General features: G+C 39.4%; 1 protein-coding gene across 2 annotated transcripts; it reads right to left on the bottom strand.

Moving 5' to 3' along the window:
• Window positions 1–36: 36 nt before the first annotated feature.
• HDAC8 (histone deacetylase 8) lies at window positions 37–27,638 on the bottom strand. Of its 2 annotated transcripts, XM_063432241.1 has the most exons (11): window positions 27,490–27,638; window positions 24,811–24,863; window positions 23,395–23,525; window positions 21,117–21,258; window positions 19,900–20,012; window positions 17,339–17,416; window positions 16,097–16,205; window positions 14,169–14,341; window positions 13,704–13,798; window positions 12,755–12,860; window positions 37–291 (listed from the first exon to the last, which is right to left on the bottom strand). In XM_063432241.1, the coding sequence occupies exons 1-11, from the start codon at window positions 27,574–27,576 to the stop codon at window positions 269–271; spliced, it is 1,110 nt and encodes a 369-aa protein (XP_063288311.1). In that variant the 5' UTR covers window positions 27,577–27,638; the 3' UTR covers window positions 37–268. The 2 variants fall into 2 exon arrangements, with proteins under 2 accessions (XP_063288311.1, XP_063288312.1); XM_063432242.1 differs by lacking the exons at window positions 37–291; window positions 12,755–12,860; window positions 13,704–13,798 and having other exon boundaries at window positions 14,223–14,341; window positions 16,108–16,205.

Raw genomic sequence — 27,638 nt, forward strand, 5'->3', positions numbered from 1 at the left:
TGCAAAACGTTTAGATAATAAAAACAGGAGAGAACATGTTGTAAACAATATTTAATATCCAGTTAAAAACAATCCATAAAAGCACAAATTTAAAAAAATATATATTTTTGGTCCAGAGAACAAATGTTTTGCAGTAGGGTTAGACACCATTGCCATAGTGCAGCAATAAAAAAGTATATACTCAGATCATGAGCAATGAGCACAGTCTTTATATACAGGGTGCTGAACCATCAGACATGGGGAGAGTAAACAGCACCTTTTGAAGACTTTAAACGACACGCTTTAAATTGCCTGCAATGAGAGAAATAAAAAACAAAACACAACAGATTAAATAATCTCTGTAAACATAAAATTATAGCATGTGGGAACATTTTATTAATTTCTCATAAATATTATACAACTGTGATATTAACGGAGCATCATGGGAAATTTAGTTAAAAAAAACAAAAACATTTCAGGTGTTCAGGTGTTAACAAAAAAAAAATGGAAAAAAAACTACACTTTGTTTTGATTTAATATCAGCACTTAGATCTAATATTAAGTTACCTAGGTAAAACGTTGGAGCTATAATTGTGTAAAATAACATTGTGTCAACATTATCAACACGGTGGATTACAAGACCATACACTGTTGGTCAAGTTGTTAATAAGATGTCAGGTGTTTTTTTTTTTTGTTTAACAATTTCATATTTTAACAAAAATTTGGAATACAAATTATCACATCATTCCTGTCAAATAAAAAAAATAAAAAATAGCATAAGATAATTGCCAACTGGTTTGATCCAGCATTTGAACATCAGACGTGTATATAAAACTAAGCATCAAGAAAAAAAAAAACCATTGCAAAAGTTGTATAAACCTTACACAACACATGTGGCCAAAACTCACATATGTAATAGAAATCATGCCTTCTACACATAAAAAAATACAAAGGAAAAAAGTGTGAATGGAAAAAAACGGAGAGGGAAGGTGTGGGTGGGTATACACAACCTACAGAAGGTCACACAACAAATAGGAACCACTTTAGGGCTAACTGTAACACATCCTAGTGAGCAGCCTTGTCGAGTTCTATTAAATATAAAAAAAGAGTTGACAGTACCTGGAAACAAAATCTGGGCAAGAGGAGATCAAAACAAAGCCACAATGGACATAATCAAGCAATCTGGAAATTGTAAATGACAAACTAACTCAATCAAAAAAGGGCCATTCAATTCTGTCAAACACCGTCTCTGCATCAAACAAGAGCAGCAGAGAAGGCGTCTTAGTTGATCAAGTGTACCAAGCCAAGTTGATATTTCTGTCCCCACAGGAATGAAGCCTACATGGTCCAGATGGATCAAGGACAGCAACACGACATTATGCTTAGAGAGATGGTCTATACTTATTGGAAAGGTATGAAGGGTTAGCAGGTTTTGTAATTATGGTAATGCTAGCCAAGATGGCATCTACAGGAAAGCGGGCACCATAAAAGACGGATTGAAACAAAGATAAAACACAGTGACCAGTTTCTGAGAAAAAGTCTTTAGTACACCATTGTAAATCCATGCATACCAGTGCTATGTGATGGCAAGAGTCTCCTCTGTGACTGAAGCCAGTAATGGCCAAATCTAGGAGTCACATAGTCTGGGTAGAAGAAGTTGAGCCAAAAGAAATGTATTCTATTAGACTAGTATCAGTGGAGGAGTGGGAAGGAGACCGTCTATAGATGCCTATACATTTACTGAATAAAGATATCCTGAATACCCACAAGTGAAGTAATAAGGCTACTGCCTAATAGACGCAGTAGTTTGAGAGAATCCAGCATTATATCTATTTTGTTAGTTACTTTACTTTTTTGCCCTTGACAAAGGCGGTTAGACCGACCGAAACGCGCGTTGGGCTGTGTATGCTGATCTAGATCCATCCTATTTATCTTAGCTACAGGGTGTTACACTAATCTTTGGGCATTTTTCCTGCCCTGGATACTTATGAGGGTAGTTGGGTTTAGCGAGCTACTAGTGGTTGGAGTTAGCCTTCTAATTTACTTTTGATAAGCTATCTCCACTTTATTTTCACTTCTCCCATTATGACCTCCTCTATCCTTTCGATTTCTATATTAGAGTGTTAACCCTGTGGGATCTGGTGTTTGATATTACTTAGTATATATTGCCACATGTATCTTACCTATCACTTTGTTATTAGTGAGTTTGTTACATTGTTTAGAGATTGATACATGTGTGCATTTCTATATTTCTGGAAATACCAGGTCCTTCACTCCCTGCCCCCCTCCCCACAAACTGTAACCCCTTCACTCCCTGCCCTCCCCCCAATGTAACCCCATCACTCCCTGCCCCCTCCCCCCAATGTAACCCTTTCACTCCCTGCCCTCCCCCATGTCACCCCTTCACTCCCTGCCCCCCTCCCCACAAACTGTGACCCCTTCACTCCCTGCCCTCCCCCATGTATCCCCTTCACTCCCTGCCCTCCCCCCAATGTAACCTCTTCACTCCGTGATTACCATGATGTGCCAAGTTTATGCACCTAAAGCTTATTGCCATCCTGTGCCAATTGTATGCACCTAAAGTTGCCATGATGTGCCAAGTTTATACATCTAAAACTGATGTACCAATTTTATGCATCTAAAGCGGATTGCCATGGTATGCCAATTGCATGCATCTAGAGCGGATTGCCATGGTGTGCCAATTGTATGCATCTAAAGCGGATTGCTATAGTGTGCCAATTGTATGCCTCTAAAAGTAATTGTCATGGTGTGCCAGTTTTATGCCTCTAAAAGTAATTGTCATGGTGTGCCAATTGTGTGCATCTAAAGCGGATTGCTATGGTGTGCCAATTGTATGCCTCTAAAGCTGATTGCCATGGTGTTCATTTTTTAAAATATGCATTAAAAGCAAGTGGGTCTCGAAAAATTACCGTTTTGAAAAGTGGGACTCGGCCCATAAAAGTTTGGGAAGCCCTGCTCTAACTGAATTCATGTTTACAGAGTGTGTATATACTTCTGTTGTTGTCTCGCATTTCCCAATATTTATGTTATTGGTCTCTACCTTGGTTTCCTTCCTCTTTTATGTATTTTTCCCCTTTGCCTTTGTGTTTTAAAATGTAATATCTCAGTAATCTCAGTTATCTCAGTAATGAGAAAAAAAAAAACATTCAAAAGAAATGGCTCAAATTGGTTTTTATACTAATCTGTAGGCAATAACCGTCTGTAGCGTTAGGTAAAATAAGTATTAATCTAAATTCATGGTTGTGTGTTCGATCTATCCCACACTCATTACTTTTCTTTGTTTTTTGTTTTTTTCTGCTTCCCTAGTTTTATATTTTACTTTTTCACTTTATCATTTGTCCTTTGTTTTTTTTGCCCCCTCTGTGTTTAGTAACCCCACAAAAATCTGTGTGTGTGTGTATGTATATATATATATATATATAGAAGGCGTATGCCTGAAGTTGTGGGAGGGATTTTTATGCCTATTTAAACCCAGCAAACCCCCTTACTCACCTGTCTTCGACGATTTCGGAAATTCCCGCCTTCATTTCCGCTTTGCAGACCTCTGACGTCAGTCTGCCGCGACGCTTGTACACTGCCCGCCGGTTTCGTGAGTATTTTCACTCGAACGGTAACCTTCCGTCAGTTTTCGTCCTAACTGTAAGTATTCGTTTTCTGCACATCATTCGACGGTATGGTTCATTTGCCATAATAGGGGAAATACCTCTCGCAATAGTTCATCATTCGTCAGTTCTCACGGACTCGGCTGCTAACTGTTTCCAGGTTAAACTCTGCTAGTTGACGTTTTTTTTTTTAGCGAATAAATTCGTACTCCCTGGAGAACGTTGAACGTTCTACTCTCTGTGCCGCATTTTAATTAATTCCTGGCCGTATTTTGCATGTAACCTAGCAAGCTATGCACGTTGAAGTTTTGTAGCGATATACATTTTGTCACGCGAGCTGGGCATTGGTAACAGTTACTGGTAACGGATCCAGGGGCTGCTCTGAATGCACGTTTGGGTCAGTAGTCTGTGTCCCAAGTGCAGCGGAAGACGAGTGTGGATCACAGGGGAGCCTGTGTATGAGAGCTGCCTAGTCTAAGTCCCTGACACGACTTCATATGCAACTCATTTCACCTAATCCTGCAGCAGTTAGCGGGAATGTCCGAGCGTGTACTGCTGCTCCGACTTCACTCCTGCGGTTAATTTGCTGCTAGGGGTATTTGTTTAGAGTTTGGGGTGGCCGTTTCTTTTAATTTAAGACAGTCATTCACTTGCCCGTTTTGCTTCAATGTCTCTCTCTCTCACTGTTTTCGATCCCCCCCCCCAATTCATCGTCTATTAGGTTTTAATTATCCAACAGCAGGATATGTTAATGCATTCATTTTAACTTGAGCAGTTATACAGCGCTCTTCTAATTAGCAGAGTTTTATAGCTGTTCACTTACTGTCAAGATGCTTTTACGAAAATGTGTTTTATTTCTGGTTATCACAAATATATATATATATATATATATATATATATATGATTCTTACAATTCACAGCAGTTCTAAACCACTTTCGGACCCGAGAACAGCCTAATGTTGCTCAGAGCACATCACTAATTCTAGATTTACGGTGGAGAATATTTATAACTCAGCTGCAGGAAAGAATGTCAGCAGAACAGGTAGCAGAAATGAATGTGAGGCCTCAAGAAAAATAAGTTGCAAAGTTATGATGGTGCGTAGGATGAGCCTTCAAGGTCATTAAAACCACATTACATAGCCAACAGGGCTGCAGGTAATTTGTCAAATTCAGTCTATCAGCCCGTTTACTGTCATTTCACAGGGAATGTATTAACCATTACAGTGCTGGTAATATTTCTAAAATAATTTACATGAAGTTGAAATGATTAATCCTGTCAAGCTTTATACATTTTAGATAGGGAATAAGTCGCCATGCTCTCAAGGTCCAAATACGTTTGGAGAATAATAAAAGTGAATTTGAGTAGGTATGTATGTCAGATGTCTTAAAAATAAATGGGTAGCTCAAGGTCGTCATTGTTATTGGTCGTCCTCAGTATAATCGCAGATACTCTAACTGTTATGCACATCTTACATTCATTGGCACGCACTTGTAGACACGCAGCTTGGCATACTCGACAATTATGCCGCACGTTACTTACCTATTTCATGATCCTAACATATTCAGCGTTGCATTAAGTCCTATCATTGTCTGATTACCTTGCCTTGTACACCTGCGCAGGCGGGCACATATGTTACTAGACGAGTGCATTTAGGTTGGTACTGCAGTTCTGGTGAACAAGCCTCAGCACAGGCGGGTACGCGTTTTAACGGTACCATGAACGAGATCCGCAAAAAAAAAAAAAAAAAAAAAAAAAAAGGATGGGTATATATATATATATATATATATATATATATATAGATGAATGAACTCGTATTACATTGCACAACAAGGCCACGACATGGCACCACGAGCCCCGAGGGCCAAACCTACAATCATACACGCATTCTAGTTTAAACGTCCCGACCGTCTGGACTCTGACACGCTCACAGGGCACTCCAGTTTCGGTCAAGCTGTACGATCCTAACTCATTACCACCCACGTTTCGTTCAATGGTATGTCCTCTCTCACTAACTAACCTTCCCTCTTAGTTAGCAACGGCTGGCTGTCAGGTTCCTAGGTGTCCACTAGTTATTATTCCCCCTGGCTTCTTTGCCTTAGGTTAGTGGTCCCGCGAGGCCAACACCCATCCTCATACTTGGAGGTACTACGCCCCTCGGGCCAAATCATAGCTAGTCGCCTCGCATTGTGGCATAGAGAGGGCCTCATCCGTCATTCCCATTCTATCTTATGTTTAACTTTCACCGAGAGGCCGACACCCCGCCACACCGTTCAGTGGCCACACTGCCCCCTCGCGCCAACGCATAGATAGAGCCTCTCAAGCCACTTGGCAAATAGCAGGGCCTCACCTGTCACCAACCTAGAGTAATCGTTTCGCCGCATCGCGGCATAGCTAGTCAGCCAGCACGCTCACTCACGCTCGCACCCCTAGTACGCTGGGGGGACGGCACACTACAGACCCATCACGCGTAATCATTATGTTTTGGATCCTATAACCGACGCGGGTATTCCTGGCACTTTATTTCCCGCTTTGGTTTTGTTGTGAGTTACATACTCTTAGAATAGTGCGAACAGTATGTCAGGACTATCATACTAGGCTAATCCTGTGCTTTCAATACGTAATCTCTTCCGGGCCGCGGGTTTGCTGGTTACTGAGACATAACAGTTCAAGGATACCAATTTGTATATTACCCCGACCTGTCACTCGCTGGTGATCCTCACATGCCGTGTACACTACGGGCCCAGGCCAAGCTAGTAGAATCCTAGACCGGCGGTCCCTCCAATCAACTTGTTTCAGGCATTTCTTACATATATTCAGCTAAGTATGTATGTGGGGTCTCACGTTGCCTTTCGCATTGCACGTTATACAGGTTAGGCCTTGTATTGGACCATCGTCAGGCCCTCCAGACACTGACGTACATACAGTGACTGCTTCCGGACTCATGTATTACGGATATACTATTTATTTACTTCGCAGCATTTTGGGGGCATTTTCGCACATTGAGTTCTAAATTACCATTTATCGACTCATACTATCACTTCATTTTCACGTCCGCGTCACTTATACAAGCAATGCAGGTTAAGCTTTAGCAGTCTGATTAGACCGGGTGTACAGAACTCCCACTGGTTTTCATATCGAACATAAAGGCATCACTCTGCCTCCTTTTCGGCCAAACGAATGCCTTTTAAATCCTTCATCTACTGAATTTGGGACTTGTCTGCACGCTTGACTTTCACAAGGTCCTCCATGCACATTCAATTCATTCGTCACGCATTTTGACGTTGTTCACGTTTCACTTCATGTAAGTTTAAGAAGTCCATCAGGAGTTACTTTCGGTCATGCTGGTTGTTTCGATTTAAGTTGTAACACCTTCTGCATCCTATAGTACATTCTTTACGATCTCATGCCTGCCAAGTGACTGCTATTGGGTACTTGCTATACAAACGCATATCGCCTTCAAATTTAGTCAAAGCTTCTTTTCAGGTTCCTCTCTCGTGCAAACATTTCCCTATGGTGAGTCACGGCTTTGCATTCTATTCTTCGGTTCACATCTCCACAGTTGGTTTCATCAGGTGCCTGTTACAGTCCTTTTTCGCTGTGTTGTAATACAAGTAATCACACGTGTACGGCAGATAACCGCTCGTTCACAAGGGGTTATCACCCTGCTGCACGTAGTTAGTTCAAGTCCACATGGCCCAAGTCATGGGTAGGGCTCTCTCAAACACAGGGCTTATGGCACGGCCTCAACTCTTACGGGATAGTCCTTATCTTCGCCTATTGGTACCCATTCGCTAAGCAGCTCTACTACACGAGAATTTCAATGGGCATCTGAGTTTTGCATAATTTAAACATATTACGTTTCTTTCCTCCTCACAGCATGCTGCAAGAACTAGCTCCAGGTAACGTACTTTCTTTGATACACGCTAACCCTGTCGTCTCAAGTCCCCTGCAGTATCCTCCGCCCTAGCCACTTCCGAAGTCGGACCTTGCTTAAACGTTACGGTTGAGATAAATGAACACGCACTCCGGATTTCCTCTGCAGGTCAAAAAAGGTATCGATCATGCCTGGAGTTAGAGTCTACGCAGGTAAGATTTGTCTACTAATGCTAAGCAAACGTACTCTACGAAGCTTGCGATATGTGTAAGTATTGTATGTGGTTCAAGATAATAAGTGCGTCCCGATTATAATGGTTGCTCGTACAATTTTTGCCACATCCCTCAACAATTCATGCCATGCATTTGCTCCTTGTTTATTAGTCTTGGCCTCAATCCAAATTCCTTCTCGGGACATTCATTCCGTATTAGGGCCGCCACAGCAGCCTCAAGTTGTCAAGTTCCAACTCATCTTGTAGAGAAGATGGGTCGCTGGAAGTCCTCGGCATACAACCGGTACATTCCAAATCCAGAGAAGAAATCAGGCTCGCTTTCTATAATATGTCTAAATGTTTTGTTATGTTTAATAAATGTCACATACTTTTTGGCCCTCTTTTGCAGGCCTAACCTCACGTCGGTTTCGGCACACCTCAACCGACTCTTATATATTAAAACTACACACAGTTTAATGTGCGCCCCTTCCATAATCCCGTACACAAATAGAAGGCGTATGCCTGAAGTTGTGGGAGGGATTTTTATGCCTATTTAAACCCAGCAAACCCCCTTACTCACCTGTCTTCGACGATTTCGGAAATTCCCTCCCACCACACCCTCTTTATATATCATTATATCTGGGTGGGCCCTCTTTTGCAGGCCTAACCTCACGTCGGTTTCGGCACACCTCAACCGACTCTTATATATTAAAACTACACACAGTTTAATGTGCGCCCCTTCCATAATCCCGTACACAAATATATATATATATATATATATATATATATATATATATATAAATAAATATAAATTATATAAATGTATTTATTTTTTTCTAAAAGATAAAGGAAAAAAAAGAAAACAATGTTCCAAAATCATGGACCAAAACAAATAAAAACAAAAAACCACTTGTAATTATCAAAAACCGAGCCACAAAACAGAAAAAAACGAAACAAAAAACGTTCAGGTGCTATAGATGTTGTCAGTAGGGGAGTTTGTTGGAGAGTTCCACAGAGAGCTGATATGAGGAGGCAGGGGGATCACTATAGTCCTCAGGAATGGGAACTCCCAGGGCATGGAGAATAAAAGTCAAATTGCCCGAAGAGTAGCAGCCGTAGGTTCTGCTATTATGAATAACCATCAAACTGAATGGATACCCTGAGGCATAATTAATAAGAGTGCTTGTAAAGAATATCTGTCAGGGGCCAAAGGAGAATTTCTTTTCCATCATAAGTAAGTTGAAAATCCCTACAGCACTGTACTAAAGCCTGTTTAATACAATACTAATGGAGGTTAACTATAACATCCCTGGAAGCCTCACGTGAGCATCTCTACCTGTGTGCCTGCATTAAATCAGCTGATTAAACCTCAGGTAACCATCTTAGATGAATATTACTTCTGATGGACCTCTTAGAAATGATCCTCCAGATGAGCCAGTAAGGAGATCGTTACAATGCTGGATAACCTTCTCCACTTTGTCCTCCAGATTGGAGGTTCTCTGCCAGATGGGATGAATTTCAGAGGAAATCTGTTGGTTGCTTCTATCAATATCACCCTTGAGGGACATCTCTACAGAGGTAAGTTTAGCGAATCAGAGATCCACATCACCCTTGCTTGTGGCAGGAGCCTAGGTGTCTTGGTCTGCAATTACACATGTAGAGCATAGGGACACAGAGATGCTGCCATCTTGGCACACCTCACTGTGTTGAGTGGTGCAGAAAATCGAAGCAACAGGAGCACCAAATTATCCATGCCGATTCAGATTTAATTAATCAAAATTTTTGTGAATAACCACATGAGTTACCTGCTGCAGCATCAGAGAATTTACCATCAGTCCCGTGCTACTGCTACTGCCCTTTACTTTAAGTTATTTCTCCAAGTTAGTAGCACGAGCCCTGGAATCCTCTATTCGAGTGCTAAGGTGCCATTTTCTGACTATGTGTTCCAGTACACCATTCATTTACTTGCAACCACAATACAGACCTCTGAGTTGAGAGCTTTAGCTGCGTCTGCTCTATCACGGCCTTACGACACTTGAGGTGTAAAATGTTTTTGTTGTGCCCTGTTCTTTGTCATTATTATAGGGAGTATCCTCCATTTTTATCTTAAAACACAGCAGAGAGCTGAAAGTGTAATAGCTTTTCACTCTCTCTTTTGGTAAACAAGTTTCTGCAGGAAACTGCCACTTGGGTAACCATGGCAGCGTTACACACATGTAACTCCACTATTTATTTTGACAGGGCAGGAAATCTATGTGATAAATCTGGTCCCTCTTTCCCCCATGGAGTATCTTTCCTATCCTCTCAGCTGTCCAGAAGTCTATAAATCAAGGGTTTATTTTTGTTTTATTGCTCATGGACTATCTTTCATACAGTCTAAGCCAAGAGGAGATCAGCATCCCTCACCTTAAAGCACCAGTGCTGAACCCTTTATAAAAAAAAATAAGCACCAACAATTAGCAGTTAACAAAAAAAAATATAGAAAAAGAAATGTCCTTACAATTTGGCTTGCTGACATGCTTGATGTCTAAAGAGTGTGCCCTCTTCTTTTATTTTACAAAAAGTGCAGATATCAGTAGAAATTGGCACTTATGACTTCATTACACCCCCTTAGCTTACAAGCAGACAATATGCCCCGTTACTTCCTGGTTTGGTTAGCTCAGTGGAGCTAAACCCAATAGGCACCAATTGCCCAGAGCAGCTGCCTTACAAAGATTTCTCATTGAGCAGCGTTGGGAAATCTGTGATTGGACAACCACAGAAAGTCTGGGCGGGGTTAGAAGGGGAGGGCTTGCAAAAGTAGCAGATAAGAAAACTGCAAATTTTGCAAGCGGTTTTTAGATAAACCCCTGTTGTAAAAATGCACAATTTGTTAAATACACAACATTTATATGTCTACTAAATAGTGATATATATTTTTGTATTTGGGCAGTGGAGTGTCCCTGTAATAAGAAATTTTAGTCTTTCTAGTCTAACAAGGTATTGCTCAAAAAGGTGGCTAAATTAGTATGTTTCCTACTAGAGATAACCTTCTATTGCATCTCATTTCATTATTGTATTTCTTTTGTTTTCCAGTATCCTCATCTCTATAGGCCACTATGGTGGCAATACACCTCTTGAAATTCACAGCCAACGCTTCTGCACGGTTATCTCTTATTTTATCTTGTTATCACTGCTAAGAAAAAAAATTCCCTTTGAATGCAAATCCACTTATCATCACTGACCCAAATTTTGCAATGCAAGCACATTGCAATTGCTTGCTGTCTCCTAAATAATGTCTTGTAAAAGAAATGGTTATAATGACTGCAGATAATTTCTTTAACCCCTTAAGGACCAAACTTCAGGAATAAAAGGGAATCATGACATGTCACACATGTCATGTGTCCTTAAGGGGTTAAATTTAGATCAGGATTTTTGGGTGTGAGCAGGGTTAAATGAATACTTTGGACTCCCCTCTGTTAAGTGAGTCCATATGTAGTGGTTTCAGGCTGACTGATGAGCTTTTATGCAGCGCTGAAAGCAATCACTGCACACAGCCTTTTAAAACACTGTGGCTGAATGACTGCACTGACAGCATGCAAGAACTTCAGCACGAGAGGGAAATCTCATGTCCAACCTGCCAGGCGGCGAAGGAGGCAGGGATCCCTTTACATAATGTGCTCCTCCTGGACAGCTCCCTCATGCGCCCTGCAGTGAGCAGACTGCCGGGATATGGCATCATCATCTCTGCTGGAAACACGAGGAACCAGTATAGGAAGAGCACAGAGATCCTAGAACAGTGGATCCATTCCAGCCCTCCCGGAGAAAGGTACCTCTCAAGTACTGATTGTATGAATGTCATTTTTGTGTATGTTTTGTCAGTGATTGTGTGTGTGTGTGTGTGTGTGTGTGTGTGGGAAGGGGGGGGTCTGTATGTATGTCTCTGATTGTATTTGGGTCTGTGATTGTGTGTGTATATCTGTGATTATGTATATGTATGTGATTTTGTGCATAGGTGTGTGTCAGTGATTGTGTATGTAAGTGATTATGTGTATAGGTCTGTGGATCTGTGATTGTGTGCTTATGTCTGTGACTGTGTGTGTATATTTGTGATTATGTGTAGAGGTCTGTGATTGTGTGTATGTATGTTTGTGATTGTATGTACATCTGTGGTTGTGTGTGTGGGTCTGTGATGGTGTGCTTATGCATGTGACTGTGTGTGTATATTTGTGATTATGTGTAGAGGTCTGTGATTGTATGTGCATGTGTGGGTCTGTGATTGTGTGTATGTATATTTTGTATACACATCTGTGGTTATGTGTGTGAATGTATGTGACTGTGTGTATAGGTCTGTGATTGTAAGTGTGTGGGTCTGTGATTGTGTGTATATTTGTGATTGTGCATATAGGTCTGTGATTGTATGTGTGTGTTTGTGATTATGCATGTTTATTGGTTTGTGACTTTGTGTATAGGTCTGTGATTGTGTATGTATGCGATTGTATGTGTGTGTCTCTGTGATTGTGTATATATGTGATTGTATGTGTGTATGTGACTGAAGTGTTTAGGTCTGTGATTGTGTGTGTGGGTCTGTACATCTGTGATTATGTGTGTGTGTATGTATGTATGTAGGTATGTAGGTATATATGTATGTATGTGACTGTTTGTATAGGTCTATGACTGTGTGTGTATAATGTTATTGTATGTGCAGGTGTGGGTCTGTGTGTGTGATTGTGTGTATAGGTCTGTGGTAGTATGTATGTGTGGGTCTGTGATTGTGTGTGTGTATGTCTGTACATCTGTGATTATGTGTGTGTATGTATGGGACTGTGTGTATAGGTCTGTCCATAAGGTGAACGCTGTAGTGGTTAAGTTGCCTGGTGCCAGTCAATATTTGTCCAATTGCTTTAAATCAATTTATGTCGAACCAGCAGGACACTCGCAGCAGCACTGATTCTTCAGGGTGTGTGCCAATGAGTGTAGTCCTATATGAGACCTGCTTAGTTCTGTGACAACATCTGGCAAAATAAGCTGGATGCATAGCCACTCTAGGTAACTTGTTATTTAACAAACTTTTTTTTTTCCTTTACCTTTGATTGACCCTATAATCTCCTGCACCTTCTGTGTATCATTTCTGTCAGGCCTACAGCTTGGAGTAATTTCCAGGACATAATCTGGACCATACTCTGTAAAAAACTAGGGGGAGAAAAAAAAAGAAGAAGGAAAATTACAGTCACAGGTGATAAAGCATAAAAACCTATTGAAATAGTGTCAATTCGTTCTAAACCACATGTTTCCACAGTTCACTCTCACAACCATGTTAACCAGATCGGATATTGGTACTCAGCCACCAAGCACTGCACTGCACGTCTTAGCTCAGTACAACCAACGATAGTTCCTGCTCACAAACCTTTTGCTCTTTGGCGTGGTTGTGGAGAAACTCAACAAAATAAAACTCCCCAAAGTGCCAACAGAAAAATTACTGTCATTTTTATAGATCAATAATAATAATAATAGAAATAACACATGAATACAAGAATGAAAGACAATGCGTTAGCAATGCTGGTAACATTCCACCAAAACACTTTATTTAAATGTTTAATTTATTGAAAGGACAGGATCAACAGTCTGAAGTGCCTATGGTAAGAGCAAGATTAAGGAAGAAATATTTCTCTTACATCCCCTTCCAGAAGGGAACAGGTGAAACATGAATCCCTGGCTCCCTATTATGTAAGAATTAAAGTTTATTGAATTTGGAAATCTTTTATATAATAATAATAATAATAATAATAATAATAAAAAGAAGAAATAAATCAAATGAAGGCAGTCACTAGATGGAGAGAAGAGGTGTATTATTTGGATCCTGAAGAACAAGGAGTTAGTATGTAAGTCACGTACAGAGGAGTCTTTGTTATTCAGTGTCTTCTAACAAAACACATATTCACCAGTGTATGAGGAGCAGGATTGATTCGGGTTTAATTAGGAGTGTCCTGCCCCCACCCGAAGGGTTTAAGAGAAAGATTTACAAAACTAGCATACCTCGTGATCTGGGATTTCAGAAGACAATGTCCTGCCAAGGACAAGCGCTGTCAAATAGGTCCAGCACCTAGCAGTGTTTGGCAGATTGTAACCCCCTGACAAGTAAAAATGTGAAGTTAAAAACAAATGAAAAGTAAAAAAAAAAAAATAATAATAATAAAAATGAAGCACGTTAAAAGAATAGAGCCAATCAGCAAGACAGAAAAATAAAATAAACTAGTAAAATATTACAAATGAACACTGAATAGAAGAATGAAGAGAAATACGAATAATGAACAGGTTTGTCTCGTAACTCTATGTACAAGTGCAACTAGCAGAATTTGTGATGTAAATAACAGTGTTGTATGATAAAAGGACAATCTTAAAAATCACAAGAGGCTGGGTTGAAGTTACATTTACTAAAGCTACCGAAAGAGAAACAACAATGGAATTTACAAGTGATCGAGAAAAAAAAAAAAATCTCACCTCCTCCCAGGATGAGGGTAGGAATTTGCCATTGGAGAACATATTTCAGACACTTGCCAATGCCCTCAGGGGTCATATTAAAAGAACACATGGGGTCCCCAGCAATTGTGTCGGCACCAAGCTGCAGAACCACTGCCTCAGGGTTAAAGGCTGTAAAAACCTCTTTCAGGACACTATATGAAAATACAAAGTAATAAAATACAGGCAATTAAAGAAATCTCTGTATAAAATGAGGGACGGCTGCAGTTATTAACTGGGAAACATAAATATATTTATACTGCAAACTCACTTAAGGTTTTACACATTCTTCTGGTTAAAGGGATTTCTCTTCCAATAAAATTTAATTTATCCTGAAAACAATCAACAGGGGGTCAGCTAACAGATTCCTGGAATCACCAATGTCACCAACACCCAGACTTTAAAACAATGGAAACCGAGCAACCTTTCATTAGTCAAAACGAATAAAACGCCAAGACTGCTATATACATTTTTCTTTAAATGTATGTCACACATTCCACAATTAGAATTACATGTCCCCTGCTACTGCCACAAAGATTTCCAAGATACCTATAGTACAGCAGGCTGAGCAATATGTTGAGCAGACAATAGATATACAAAAATCACACCTTTTAAAAACATTGCTACAACTTACAGAAACAAACTTTTTATTTTTTTTAACTCTTCTGGATAAAAGGATCAAAATCATATTCGGATTCTTTTTTATTATTTACCAAATATTATATGGGGTTTCTGAACTATGGATTATGGGAAAATAATGCCATAAAGTGAATCTAAACCCATGATAAATGAATGCATAATAGCTGTGGCAGGGCAAAAAATGCAAACAAGATTAACACAGAGCCTGAAAGGATAAACTCCATAAGGGGAAACTACCTTAGAATCATATTACAATCATTGTATTTACACCCAGAGCCCTAAACTAGACTCCTGATGTGCAGATGAGAGACCCATGGCTCAAAGGAGGCAATAACAGCTAACCATATATGTTGTAGTAATATTGTTACTGTCCCCTTCCTCCGGGATTGCAAGTTCTTTGTCTCCCAGCAGTTCAGCTTACACTGCTCTCAGAGGATCAGTATGTACTGAAAGGCCAGCACGGAAGAACATTGTCTGAAAAGACAGCGTGACTTAAAGGAACACTGTAGTGTTTACAAATGTGTATTGGTGACACTATAGGTGTGAAAACACTTTAGATGACTGGCCTCCCGTGAATAAGGTATTTTGCTTACTTTTTCCCCCCCTACAGCACCAGTCTCGTCGTGGTTGGCCCCGCCTACACTCCGCCTCCTTGACTGAGATCCTCAATTTTGATGATCTCAGGCAATCCACTGCTTTCCCAAAGGAAAGCATTGGGAGCCTATTGAGCATACGTGGCAAAATGCCACGGCGCACCAATCAGCTGCTCAAAGAAATACACTGAATCAATGCATCTCAATGAGGAATGTTCAGTGCTGCACATCTTGCAGCACTGACAGGAAGCACCACTAGTGGCTGTCTGAGTGACTGTCACTAGAGGTGTTACTAGGCAGCAATGTAAACCGCCTTCTCTCTAAAAAGGCAGTGTTTAAATTAAAATGCCCGCAGGGTTATACTATACTCACCAGAACAACTACATTAAGCTGTATTTGTTCTGGTGACTAAAATGACTGAGAGGCAGTCTTATGTTGCAGAAAGCTGCAAATGTTTTTCTCTTCATTAAAGCTAAATAGAATTGAGCACTGACAGAATATAATATATATATATTTATATATATATATATATGAAAAATGGTGCAAATAGTATCTCAAATTCTGTAGTCATAAAAGTTGAAGTTGTACAACAGCTAGGCACTCCTCTGTGGCAACCTCTAATGTATAGTATATAAAAGCAGTTTTTTTTTTTTTTTTTTATGAAAATATAGTTCTTACCTCTCACACACCTGGTAATATTGATCATCTTTGATGCCATCTTGTAAGGGAACGTTAACACTGTAGTAGCGCCCTTTGCCTAAACCAATATCACATAAATCTCCCGTCCCTTTGAAAAAACAACAGCAAACCACCATGTAATAAAGGCGTAAATCATCAATGCAAAACTATAAAATTCTGTATCTTGCTAAACATTTTTATTGTATAAATAATTTTTTTTTTTTAAATTTCAATTCTCTCTGAGCAGGATAAAGGGTGCTTAAGAATCATGGCTCAAATTCTAGTCCATTAATTTTGTCTCATTTCTCTAAATGACATGCAAGGAGATAATCTATAGAGAGAGGTGACATTGAATCTCCCCCCCACGATAACGAGTAATGTGATATATAGACTGAATGGAAACTACATTAGCTGGCAAAATAGTCATTTGCCACTGTGTCATTAACGCAGTCCCCTCTTATTTCTTACCAACATGCCAGGAGAGCAGTTGTGGTATGTAATTCAGTTTGCATTAGTACATTTAAGAACGCCATAGTATATCTCACAATAATATACTGTTATTGTGTCAGCATCACAGGTCCAGGGCAATAAAACACAAATGAAAGATATGCCTTCCAAGAGCTCTGTAGATCGGAGAGTTATTCTAACCAAATTCTGCAAAATGCTCTTTCTAAAGGCTAAGTATCCCTTGCTTGGATCGACTGTTTCTAACACAGAATTGTGACGGGTCCTGGTCAAATCCAAACATCAGGGATCTTGTTCTACATTGCCTACATCTCGACACAGCTCTTCCTCCTTGAGGAGCAACAAAGAGGTTATCAGAATACTGACTTCCAAAGTCAAGACAAGGAACTGTGTATTAGGATGTCACAATGTATGCTATTTCCTGGACTGTTAATTTGGTCTGACCTTGAACATGCACTATTCTGTGGATCTTTAGATGTGTTCCCAAGTCACTTGATATCTGTCTTCTCAGCATCTTATGATGTTTGGAAAAGTTGTGAGATTACCCCATAAGTGCAGTTACAATGCCATCATAATAAAATTAATATGACTTCCTTTACAAATTAATTTTCTCCACATACTATGTTTTTACCTTATTTTCATCTGTAGTAAAATGCAAGGTTACTCTCCCCATACAAATGATACATGTTAATCTTTTAGGAAGTGTACAGGGTAAATGAGTACTCATATGAGTACCTCCTTTCTCTTTTTCTGAAGTAGAAGGAAAAAAGGTCTTACCAGGAAAGAAACCTGGAGAAAATTTGTGTAGAGAAACTGTCATCACTTTAGAAGTGAAACTAAATGCATCTTCGACACCTATGGAAAGGAAAAGAAATTCAATGTGTCACGTTTATCTACTAATCAATATATAAATCGACATGCAAACTGAAAGAACTGAAGTAAAGTTCACAGGAACAGCAAACAAAGTACACACTATATACGTAGTATTACAAGGTAAACAAAATAATGTGAAACTCAACACAACGGTTTGTCATGCCCAACTTTATAGAGTTAATAAACATTCTTTTATAGATACAGTACAGATGGTTCAGATATCTTTCTGATGATTACAATTATTAAACAAAAAGTAATTGACAGATAGAAATGATGATGATGATGACGACGACAGGTGAAAGCTCTACTCAAATGTGATTACAATCAAGGAGTTGTACTCCAATATCACTAACGAAGTGATACGTTCCAGGCTGTACAAGGATGTTTTGTGCTTGCTCACTTTATACATGTACTTCTGGATACGCCTTCACAGCTTTCTGTGAACGACCTAATGTTGCTGGTATGTATATTTATGTAAGCCATGAATTGAGCAACTGTCTGTTTACCAGTTTGATCAGCAGTTACAAATTTTATTTTCTCTTGAACTTAACTACTTCTGAATGCCACCCACTTATCCAGCAGTGTGGTTTCTTTATCTTAAAAAAATCATGTCACAGTTATAACATAGAAAGAGTGAAGAAAAAAAAAAATAGACTCCAGTCCATCAAGCTTAGCCTTTTTCTGATATCTCTGCGAAAAAACTAAACTGAAGTCATTTCCGATAATGCCACAAAACAGGGAGCATTCCTTTTTTACTATAAAATGGCAACCAGTTTTCTCCTTGGATCTGCAAGCTGTTATCCCACGTATTAACTATTATATCCTTGGATATTCTGTTTTTACAAAAAAGCATCCAGATGGTGTTTAGAAATTTGTACACAATCTGATAAAACAATCTTTTTACACAGAAAATCTACAACTTTAATGTTCTTACAGTACAGAAACATTTTCTTTGTTGGACTCAAAATTTCCTTTTTTCACGACAAAATTAGGGATCTCTTGTCCTTTTAACAGCCCTATTATAGACTGTAAGCTCATTTGAGCAGGGTCTTCTTCAACCTATCGTTCCTGTAAGTTTTCTTGTAATTTAAATGAAAAGGGAGATATTAACTTACCTGGATCGCGGCAGCTTGCCGCCCGATCGTCCCAGAAGCCGGGTCCCAGCTGGTGCGGCATTCTAAGGGACGCTGCGGTCCCGTTCTTACTGAAAAAGGGCACACTGCCCACATTAAAGATGGCGCCGGCGTGCATGTGACGTCATGATGTCGACGCACACGCACGTTTTGTGGTCAAAGGCCATGTACTGACCAATCACAGCACTGAGAGGCATATTTAAACTCTGGAATGCCTTCTCTCTGTCGTGGTTTCAACTTGTTGGTTGTCAGAGAGCCCATTCTTGGTAATATTTTCAGTTTTTTTACTTTCCCTACTTCTGGTATCCTGACCTTTGGCTAGTATATTCGTATTGTCTCATTCTGTATCCCCAAACTTGGCTAGTTATTTGACCACTCTTTTACGTTAAGTCCGGACATTCTAAGGCCCAGTATATATTGTTTGGGTTTAATATAATTTTGCGTGTTTGGTCATACTGTAGTCGTGACACCAGCACTGAGGTTTGTTCACACTTTGCCAACAACTTGCATCCATTACATTGCATATACATAGTTTTGTTACACATTTTCACTTGTAAATGTTCATCATTTTACCGGCTATACGCGAGTCTAACCCTCTCTGTTGAAGCCCACTTGTTGGACATTCCAGTAGGATGTAACACAGACTCACAGAGGAGTTGCTGTACAGAAATTTGTTTACTTAAGTGTTTTTCTTTATTCTCTCTATGCAAAAGCAGTGGTTCTCTCTCTTACTTAAGTAATCTTGATCCCCTCATGACTAACAGAGTATTTCATCCAAAAAGAGGACCATGGCAGTAGCTGAATTTCACCACCCTCTCTGGAAGTGATAGAAGTACATGGGGAGTCGTGCTTCTGTGCCAAACAGTTTAATCCCTTTGTCACCGGCAGCCTGCAACTTGACCTCCAAATCCGTCAACGCAATTTCATTTTACACTGGGGATTGAAGCAGTGATTGGCTAACATACTCAGACTATCACCATCTGCTACCCAAAGTATGGCGTGAAGATGAGCATAAGTCTGCCTCTGCCATTTTGTCACTGGAACCAAACATCTCTGCTAAGTGGTGATTAAACTGTTAAACAGTGAAGCATGACATAGCTTTCACAGACTCCAGGCACCATAGCCACTTCAACCAGTGAAATGGTTATGGTGCCTACAGCAACCTTTTAAGGAAGAATAAACAACACTTGATGCCAGTTAAAAAAAAAAAAAAAAAAAACAAGAAAAAAAACAAAACATGGAAATCAAAAATAAAAGAAAGACTGAGAACACTTGCAATTAATGGAACAAAAAACAAATTAAAATATTCCCTGCAAGTTAGACACTACTTACCATCTCCATGATGTAAATCCATATCTATGTACAAGACTCTGTCAAATTTCTGCCTCAGTTTTAAGATCCCCAGGACAGCATCATTAAGGTAACAAAATCCAGATGCTTCATCTCTATGAGGAAAAACAATGCTAATGTAATTAAAACAATTATCCAAGTAAAGTAATTACATTTAGAATTCCTACAAAGAGCAAGCTGTCTAACCCATCAATGTGTTAGGCTGGTTTAGCAGCCATGTAGCTGTGATTCGTCAATTATAAGTAGTATATCTACGAATACTGGAATAGCCTTGAGTTGCTGTCACACATCCTCTGGAAAGTATACACCTTTCTAATATAAAGAGAAAGGGAGATCTCACAGCTTACCAGCTTAAGTACCATGCTACAAGCCAGGCCCTAAAACTTTCTCTCCACTGCAAGCTATAGGAGGTAAATTTCCATTTATCAGGGCTAAATTTTCACTCGCCAACGCTAAACATACAGAGATTAACCCTTTTACTGCCAGAGGTTTAACTAGTCTGTAACAAGGTTCTGTGTTGGCTAATGTCAATTCTTTGAAAAATAGGCTTCTGACACCAGCATACACTTCGCCCGACAGCCACTGATGGAGCAACGCTAAGAGGCTCCCTCCAGGTTTTTAGAATTTTGCAGGTAAGATCTATATTCATTAATAGCTTCAGCTATGACGGGGGCTTGATAAGCCAATTATTATATTTTAAACCAACACCCTGCTACACGTGGGGTCTGGTGATTGAAGGGCACATCTTCAGGCCCAAGAACTGCAGCTTTTGCAGCTTTTGTTTTAAGATATACCCCCAATTAATACATGCATGGAAATGTATGTATGTATTCATTAGGGATGTATCTACTGAACAGTAATTGCTATTTTTCCTACTATGGGCAGTTGAGTGTTTCTTTATGCAGATGCTGGGAATCTCTGCTTGATAAGGATATTAAAATTTTTAACAACTTTTTTCAGCTGATGTACTTTGGGTGGGCAAGTCTGGGATTCAGAGAGTGCCCCTCTTTGAATTTTGCATGGCCTAGGGACACAAAAGGGTTTTAACCCCTCACCTCAAATATGGTGAAGTGAATTAGTGGAGTCTGCTCCAGTTTGGTAATCTTTGCACAGTATCCACTTTAGTAAGATTAAGTTGTTATAGTGCTTAAAGTGGATCTTTAAGGGGCAAACATATTAAAGTCTCAAATGATGCCTACTTCTTAGCATGATGCCAGCCCCCAGGCCAGTTGAATGCAATGCGGGTTTTTCCTTCGTTAAGCTGTTCAGCAGCGGTTATTGTGGCTCCTCCAACAGCAGCAGCATAGTCATATATGCCTTCAGTGATGGGACAATCGTAACCTGGAGACATTACAAAACTATACAAGTCAGAAGTCATAGCAGCATAGACAAATAGAATATTAGATCTCAAAGTACCTATTTCAAAATACAAAAACAGTACACAAAGTAAGCCATAATTTGATCCCTATATGCATTTTGGAATTAAGGAGTAACCTTAAATGGTCTCTAGGGCCCAGGGGCCCCAGAACTATGAATTTGTCTGGTCGCATTAATTATCACTATGTAAAGAATGTGGGTGAGCGAACTGGTAACCTGCCCAGGGGCTCTTGGGTTCTTAATCCTTCTCTGGTTTAAATGGCATCTTTGTAAATACATGAGTAGATCCTACAAAAGTACAATTTAAAAAGCTGTCAAAATTAAGATTCTGTGAGCCTTATATATATATATATATATATATATATATAGTATATACCATATTACAAAGTTGCAATAATCACATGTATTCGCGAATTAAAAACTAGAATGTGGCCCTCTCTCCATTGTAGAATGCATCCTGTAAGGTAACTTTTGTGCATCATTACATTTATATAAATTAGAACACAAACGAAACTTAAATCAGATAAATACACAATTAGAGTTCCACTTTCCTTAAAGCTGCCTCTGCTATCAAAGAATGCGTGGACAACCAGCTTCCCAAATAGAAACCAATAGCTGCTGTTCTCCTTCCATGTTGCCATCACAGCAAAGGGAATAGAGTACAATAATGTATAGCTAATTATTCATGTGGTGTGGTCAATAAAACGTATGTGAATTACTATTAATGTAACGTGTGTGTGAATGCCAAGGTGTGACAATAGCTTAATAGGTGAGATTGAGTATTGTTAATTAGGCATGTGGGAGAGTTTCTAACAATGTTGTATGTAACTAATTAATTGAGTGGATGTTGTTTATAAATAAAATGTGTCTATGTCTCCTAATTTCTGGCCCCGGCTCCTTGATTCCAGGGACCTGTATTAAACGTACACTGCATACCAAGCACCAGTGCACAGTCAATGGTGCAAGGAGGTCCTTTGTCAGTCTCCTAGCACATAGCTGCTTATAAATGCAGTGATTGGCACAAAATGCTACAGTTATAGTCCTGTCCCTTTTGCATGTGACGTTTTATACATATACATAGACTAAACTAAATATTTGTGTATATTATACTGCATAGGAGAAACATGGTGCAAGTCTAATAGCACATGAGCCCATCCAGGGCCCTATTTAGCCATGTACTGCACAGAGCCCCAGATGGATTATTTCCCCCCCCAAGTAAGTGGGGTAATCTCATAAGAGCAGACATTGAGCTGTTAGAGTAGGACCTGCCAAAGATGGGGTACATTGACGTTGTGGCAGGCTTATGCAATGTATGATCATATAATGTAATTAAACTCCCATTATTTGTGCCTAGATTAGGTGGTTTTTTTTTTTTTAAACTAATAAAATCTGTCAACATTGAAGTTGCCGTTTAGTGAATAGGTGAGTGCGCTGGATCTTGTGTATTGTATAATGTGTCCCCCAGCAGCACCCCATTTATGCATGTTTAGGTGAATGCAGCCTCCCCCCCTGTTTCACATACATATATATACACACACACACACAAAATAAATATAAATATATATATATAAAAATAAGAGATGCACTCAGGTCTTTTCAAAAAAATCCGTTTGCATTTATTCAATAAAGGTCATCATCTGACCGACGTTTCGACCCTTCAGATCTTGAGGAAGACCTTGAAGGGTCGAAACGTCGGTCAGATGATCTAACACCTTTATTGAATAAATAAAAACTGATTGCATCTCTTATTTTTCTATATATTATATAACGTGGGATTGCACCAAGGCATAAATACATCCACTGAATGGGAGATAGGGTGAGTGCCAAGCTATCTATTTTTGTGTGTGTGTATATATATATATATACATATACAGATACATACACACACAAAAACTTTGTTTTTTTTATTAACATAATTTTATTGCATTAAAATGGATTGATTCCAGTGTTCCTTAAATACACACATGCTATGGTCTGCATAAAAGATGATTGTCTAAAATAAAGCCATTTTAGACTTTAGCTGCCTAAGTGGTATTTTTAGTATGATTAATTACTAAAATGAAACAAACAACGTCACCCAGAAATATATATTCAGCTTACCCAATCCATATTCAAGGGTCTCTGGCTCATCGTTGTCGCCCTCTTCGCTCACCTTGCGAAGATGTTGCAAGTATGAGTCAGTGTGAAATGCTGCCATCTCTTCCATTGTGGCAACTTTAGGCTTTACTACCCTGTAGAAAGAAAAAGAGAGAATAGATTTAACAAATACACTAGTGAGAGAGACTTTGTGAATTCATGTTCCAAAATGAGAGTTGATGTTCTAACAAAGTCAAATTGAGAAAGGGAATACATAAAGATTACAAAATATTATTTTCCACAGAAACCACTAGTTACTAACATAGCAAAATGTATAAGGACTATCTAGAGATTATGCTGATGTATATTTCAATTACTTTTGAGAGTTCAATTTAAGGGAACACTCCAAGCACAATGACCACTACATCATGCTGTAGGGGTTACAGAGCCAGGAGTGCCCTGGTGTCCGACAAGCGCCCATCCCTCTCTGCACCCAGAAGCTCTTTGCCTGAGCTAAGCTCAGTGGTGCACTGCAGCTCTTAGCTTAGGAGAGCTAATTGAAGCTACCTTCTGGCTCTCGATGCAAGAAGAAGACTGGCTTGGACAAGTGTTATGACATTCCTGGCACCATAACCACTACACCACAATGTAGTGATTATGGTGCTTGGTGTGCTCCTTTAAGCAGAAACTAATTTTCTTAGTTGAAAGTATACTGAGCAATATTTTTTTTCATTAGAATGTATTATATACATCCCTTTGTATTGTAAGCAATTCTTTTTATAGGATTTAGGGTAATAAAGAAAATTATTGACAACTTTATTTACTACATTGGCAAATGAGTCAAGGTTTTTTTCTCCCCTTAATTAACTTGTCACTACCCGACAGTTTCTGGTTTAATAAATTACCATAACTGGGTCAAATAAAAAAAAAAAAATCATCACAGGGTTAATATGACACCCACGGTGTTACGGAGATAGTGATTACATTTTGGAAATACAAAAGAAGGAGCGGTCAATTCAACTCTAGTGGCTGTCATACTGACAACGACTAGATTGGTTTCTGAAGCACTGACCAAGTAAAACTTTCAATTCTTTCCTATGGGTAAGCTTGCCGGGCATGCGCATCAGGTACCCAATACCAATATGAGAGTCATTGAATTGGACCATGCATCCTCTATGATGTTGAGTGAGGTGGAGAGGTAAGCAGAAGAAAAGGTAAGTAAAAGGTTAATTTTCTTATTTATTTATTTTTTATTCAAATAGCTAAGGAACCTGAACATACCTATGGACAAGGACACTGAAGTGTTAGGAATACAGGTTTGTATTTATAAAACATCAGTGTTCCTGTAAATCCCTTAGCTTACATACTGTGCCCTAAAAAGCATTAAATATACACAGATTCAGATTCGGGCAGCAGATTAAACATACATAATGTACCTACCTCATATATTTGAGCAGTCCATATGCTTCTATTAATGAGTGTACCATGCTGGCCTGGAATGCAGTGAGAAAATCATTACCAAAACCACATTTGATATTTTTATCCCACTAAAATTCTCAATAAATGAACATGACAGAAACAGTCTGTTCTTAAAATAAAAACGGTCTACATATGTTGTATTGACACAAAGCAACTGTCGTGTTTAAAAGTTGAAGTATTCTTTATTTCTTTTCTACAAACACATTGTCTCTGCTACATAATCGTAAAAAATACTCTTTCATTACTTCACAATATATGACTTGTGTTAATGCCCCCTCCACGCATTTGCAAGACTAAATGCACCCAGGCCACTTATCTCACCACTTTTGTAGAAATGGCAATGTATACTATGGAGGGTTAAACACACCTCAAATAGGGGTTTCTGCTCTAACAGCCAAGTAAAGCTCAGTCACACGAAGTCAAAGTCCATGAGGATGTTGAACGTTTCGAAATGCTGTTCATGGGAAAGCACTGAATTCAATGAGAAGCATATGCATGCCATGCCCATATCAATGCCTCTATTAGTAGCATTGGACTGGGTGACAAGCTACGAAGCAACACCTCCAGAATGACATAGAGGGAGATGGAGAGGGCAGCAAGTCAAATGCTTCTTTATTTTTTATTTTTTTTTAAACCAATTTAAAAATAAGTTTTTATTTCTTGCATTGCAAGAACCGCTAAAGTCACCCAGGCCAGTTCATCTCAATGCCCGGTCGTTTTAACATTGCTTTTTTTTTTTTTTTTTTTAGAAAAAGCAATGTTTCCATTGCAGGGTTAAGTACACCTCTAGTGGCTGGATTCCTAACAGCCATTAAAGGCACTTCCTCCTCCAGAACCAAGTCAAATATGTCCTGCGTTCAAATGCTGTTCATAGCTGCATTTGATTGGAGAAGTGCAGCGTTCCGCTGTGCATGTGTAGCTCTAAAGCAATGCTTCTCTTTGAAATTGCTGAAGACATCAGCAAAACTTCCACATTTCATTTTGTTACCATCAACAATCACAGCAGAAGGTAACAGCAATGGAGGGACAAGCTAGGATTAAGGACTACAGAATGAAGAATAGTCAGGAACAAGCCAAATTCAAAATAGCAAGAATTTAAACACTATAGAAAAGCACTCTTGAATCACCACGTGGGAAGCCACGACAAGGCAGGGCATGTACAGAGAGAAGGGTTTAAATAGCCCTAAGTAACAAATGATTTGTCTGTGCCATTCCTGAAATGCTAATCTGTGCAAAGTCGATGTCGCAGGAATGACAAGATGACAAGTGGACATTTGTCATAAATGATGGAGTTCAGAGGAACCAGTGTCACATATAACACTAAAATGTTGCTGGAACGATAGCATGTGGCAGTCTGCATCACAAATGACCCTGAGTGACACACCAAAATCATCACAGGTACCAACACAGAAACTCAGGCAGGGGAGATGTGGCTAGGACTACATAACAATGTGATTTTTGTGCTAAGTGACATTCAGCAGTTATACAACAGGGCCATGATCTATACAACAAAACCACTTAAGCAATGAAGTTGTTATGGTGCTAGTAGGCCACAGACACCATCTTACTTTAAAGAAGTGTCCCTTTCAGGGGGTTAAACCACTTACAATCTGTTTAACCCCAAACTTGTGAAAATAGGCTTTTCACTAAGTTTTATAAACAAGAAGCTAGTGATAAAAGTAGAGTATCAGTAGAGTTCAGTTCGAGACTTCCTGATAAAAGCCTTGGACCATCGGAAAGGCAGTTTTGTTCTAAACCTTTAGTAAATGGTTTACATCCTTTAGATGAGTTGGCCTCAGGGAGTTCCAGGCACCATAACAACTTAATTTTATGTGCCCAGACTGTCCCAATAACAGCCTGCAACAGATGATTATAGGGCATTAAACAGAGCAGGTGATAGAAAATGTTAAAGTAAACACACTGTGCTGTAAGATCTGGTTGAAATTTACATATTTTTTCCCCCACGGAGGATGTGAGTCACAGCCAGGGGAAGTGTGGCTATGGCTGCATAAACAGAAACAAAAGTGTGCTTCAGTAGACTTTAAAGTGTTAATTTTACACGGGCATATAGATTAAAGCCCTACTTTACCAATCAAAAGTTTCAGAAATGATACATACATCTCTGGCCACACACCATATGCACCTTTATACCATTTGTTGTTGGTAAGTACATCCATACCGTCTTCCCATGCATCCTATTGATTCTGTTACCTATCCCTTCTATGCCCCTTTCTCACAGCATCAGTTTTGACTACAGTTCTCAGCAAGCTGAGTATAGTGACCATTGTCACTGCAGTAGTTCATTCCCAACGATGTTGAACCATCAGAATACAATATGCCAGATGGGAGATCATTTATCACAGATACCGTCCAAGCATTGAGTTTTGTACATTGTGTTTTGTAAATACCGAGTGACTGCAATCAGAAAAAAAAATACACTAAAATTGGGCAGATTCTACTAATAAAATATAGAAATTATAGATTTATTCTTAGCCATCAACCATCTAAGACCTCCTATTCAATGTACTGTCAGCCCACTTGTTATCATCTAACCCCTGTGTAACGTGTAGCATTCCTTTAGAACCCTGCGGTTTCATTCAATGTATCCATGTATTATCTCCCCCTCTCCCTCTCCCTCACCCTCCTGGGCACTTTGCTCAGCACGGTATCGCACAGCTCCACATAGTCGGTGCTATGGATGTAAACCGGAGAAAGTGAATCCTCCATCCTGTCCGCTCGGTATGCGGCGAGCAGCCTGAACTAGTCTATGGTCTGAACTACTCCAGAGG

This window comes from Pelobates fuscus, chromosome 9, assembly GCF_036172605.1.
Source record: "Pelobates fuscus isolate aPelFus1 chromosome 9, aPelFus1.pri, whole genome shotgun sequence".
NCBI lineage: Eukaryota > Metazoa > Chordata > Amphibia > Anura > Pelobatidae > Pelobates > Pelobates fuscus.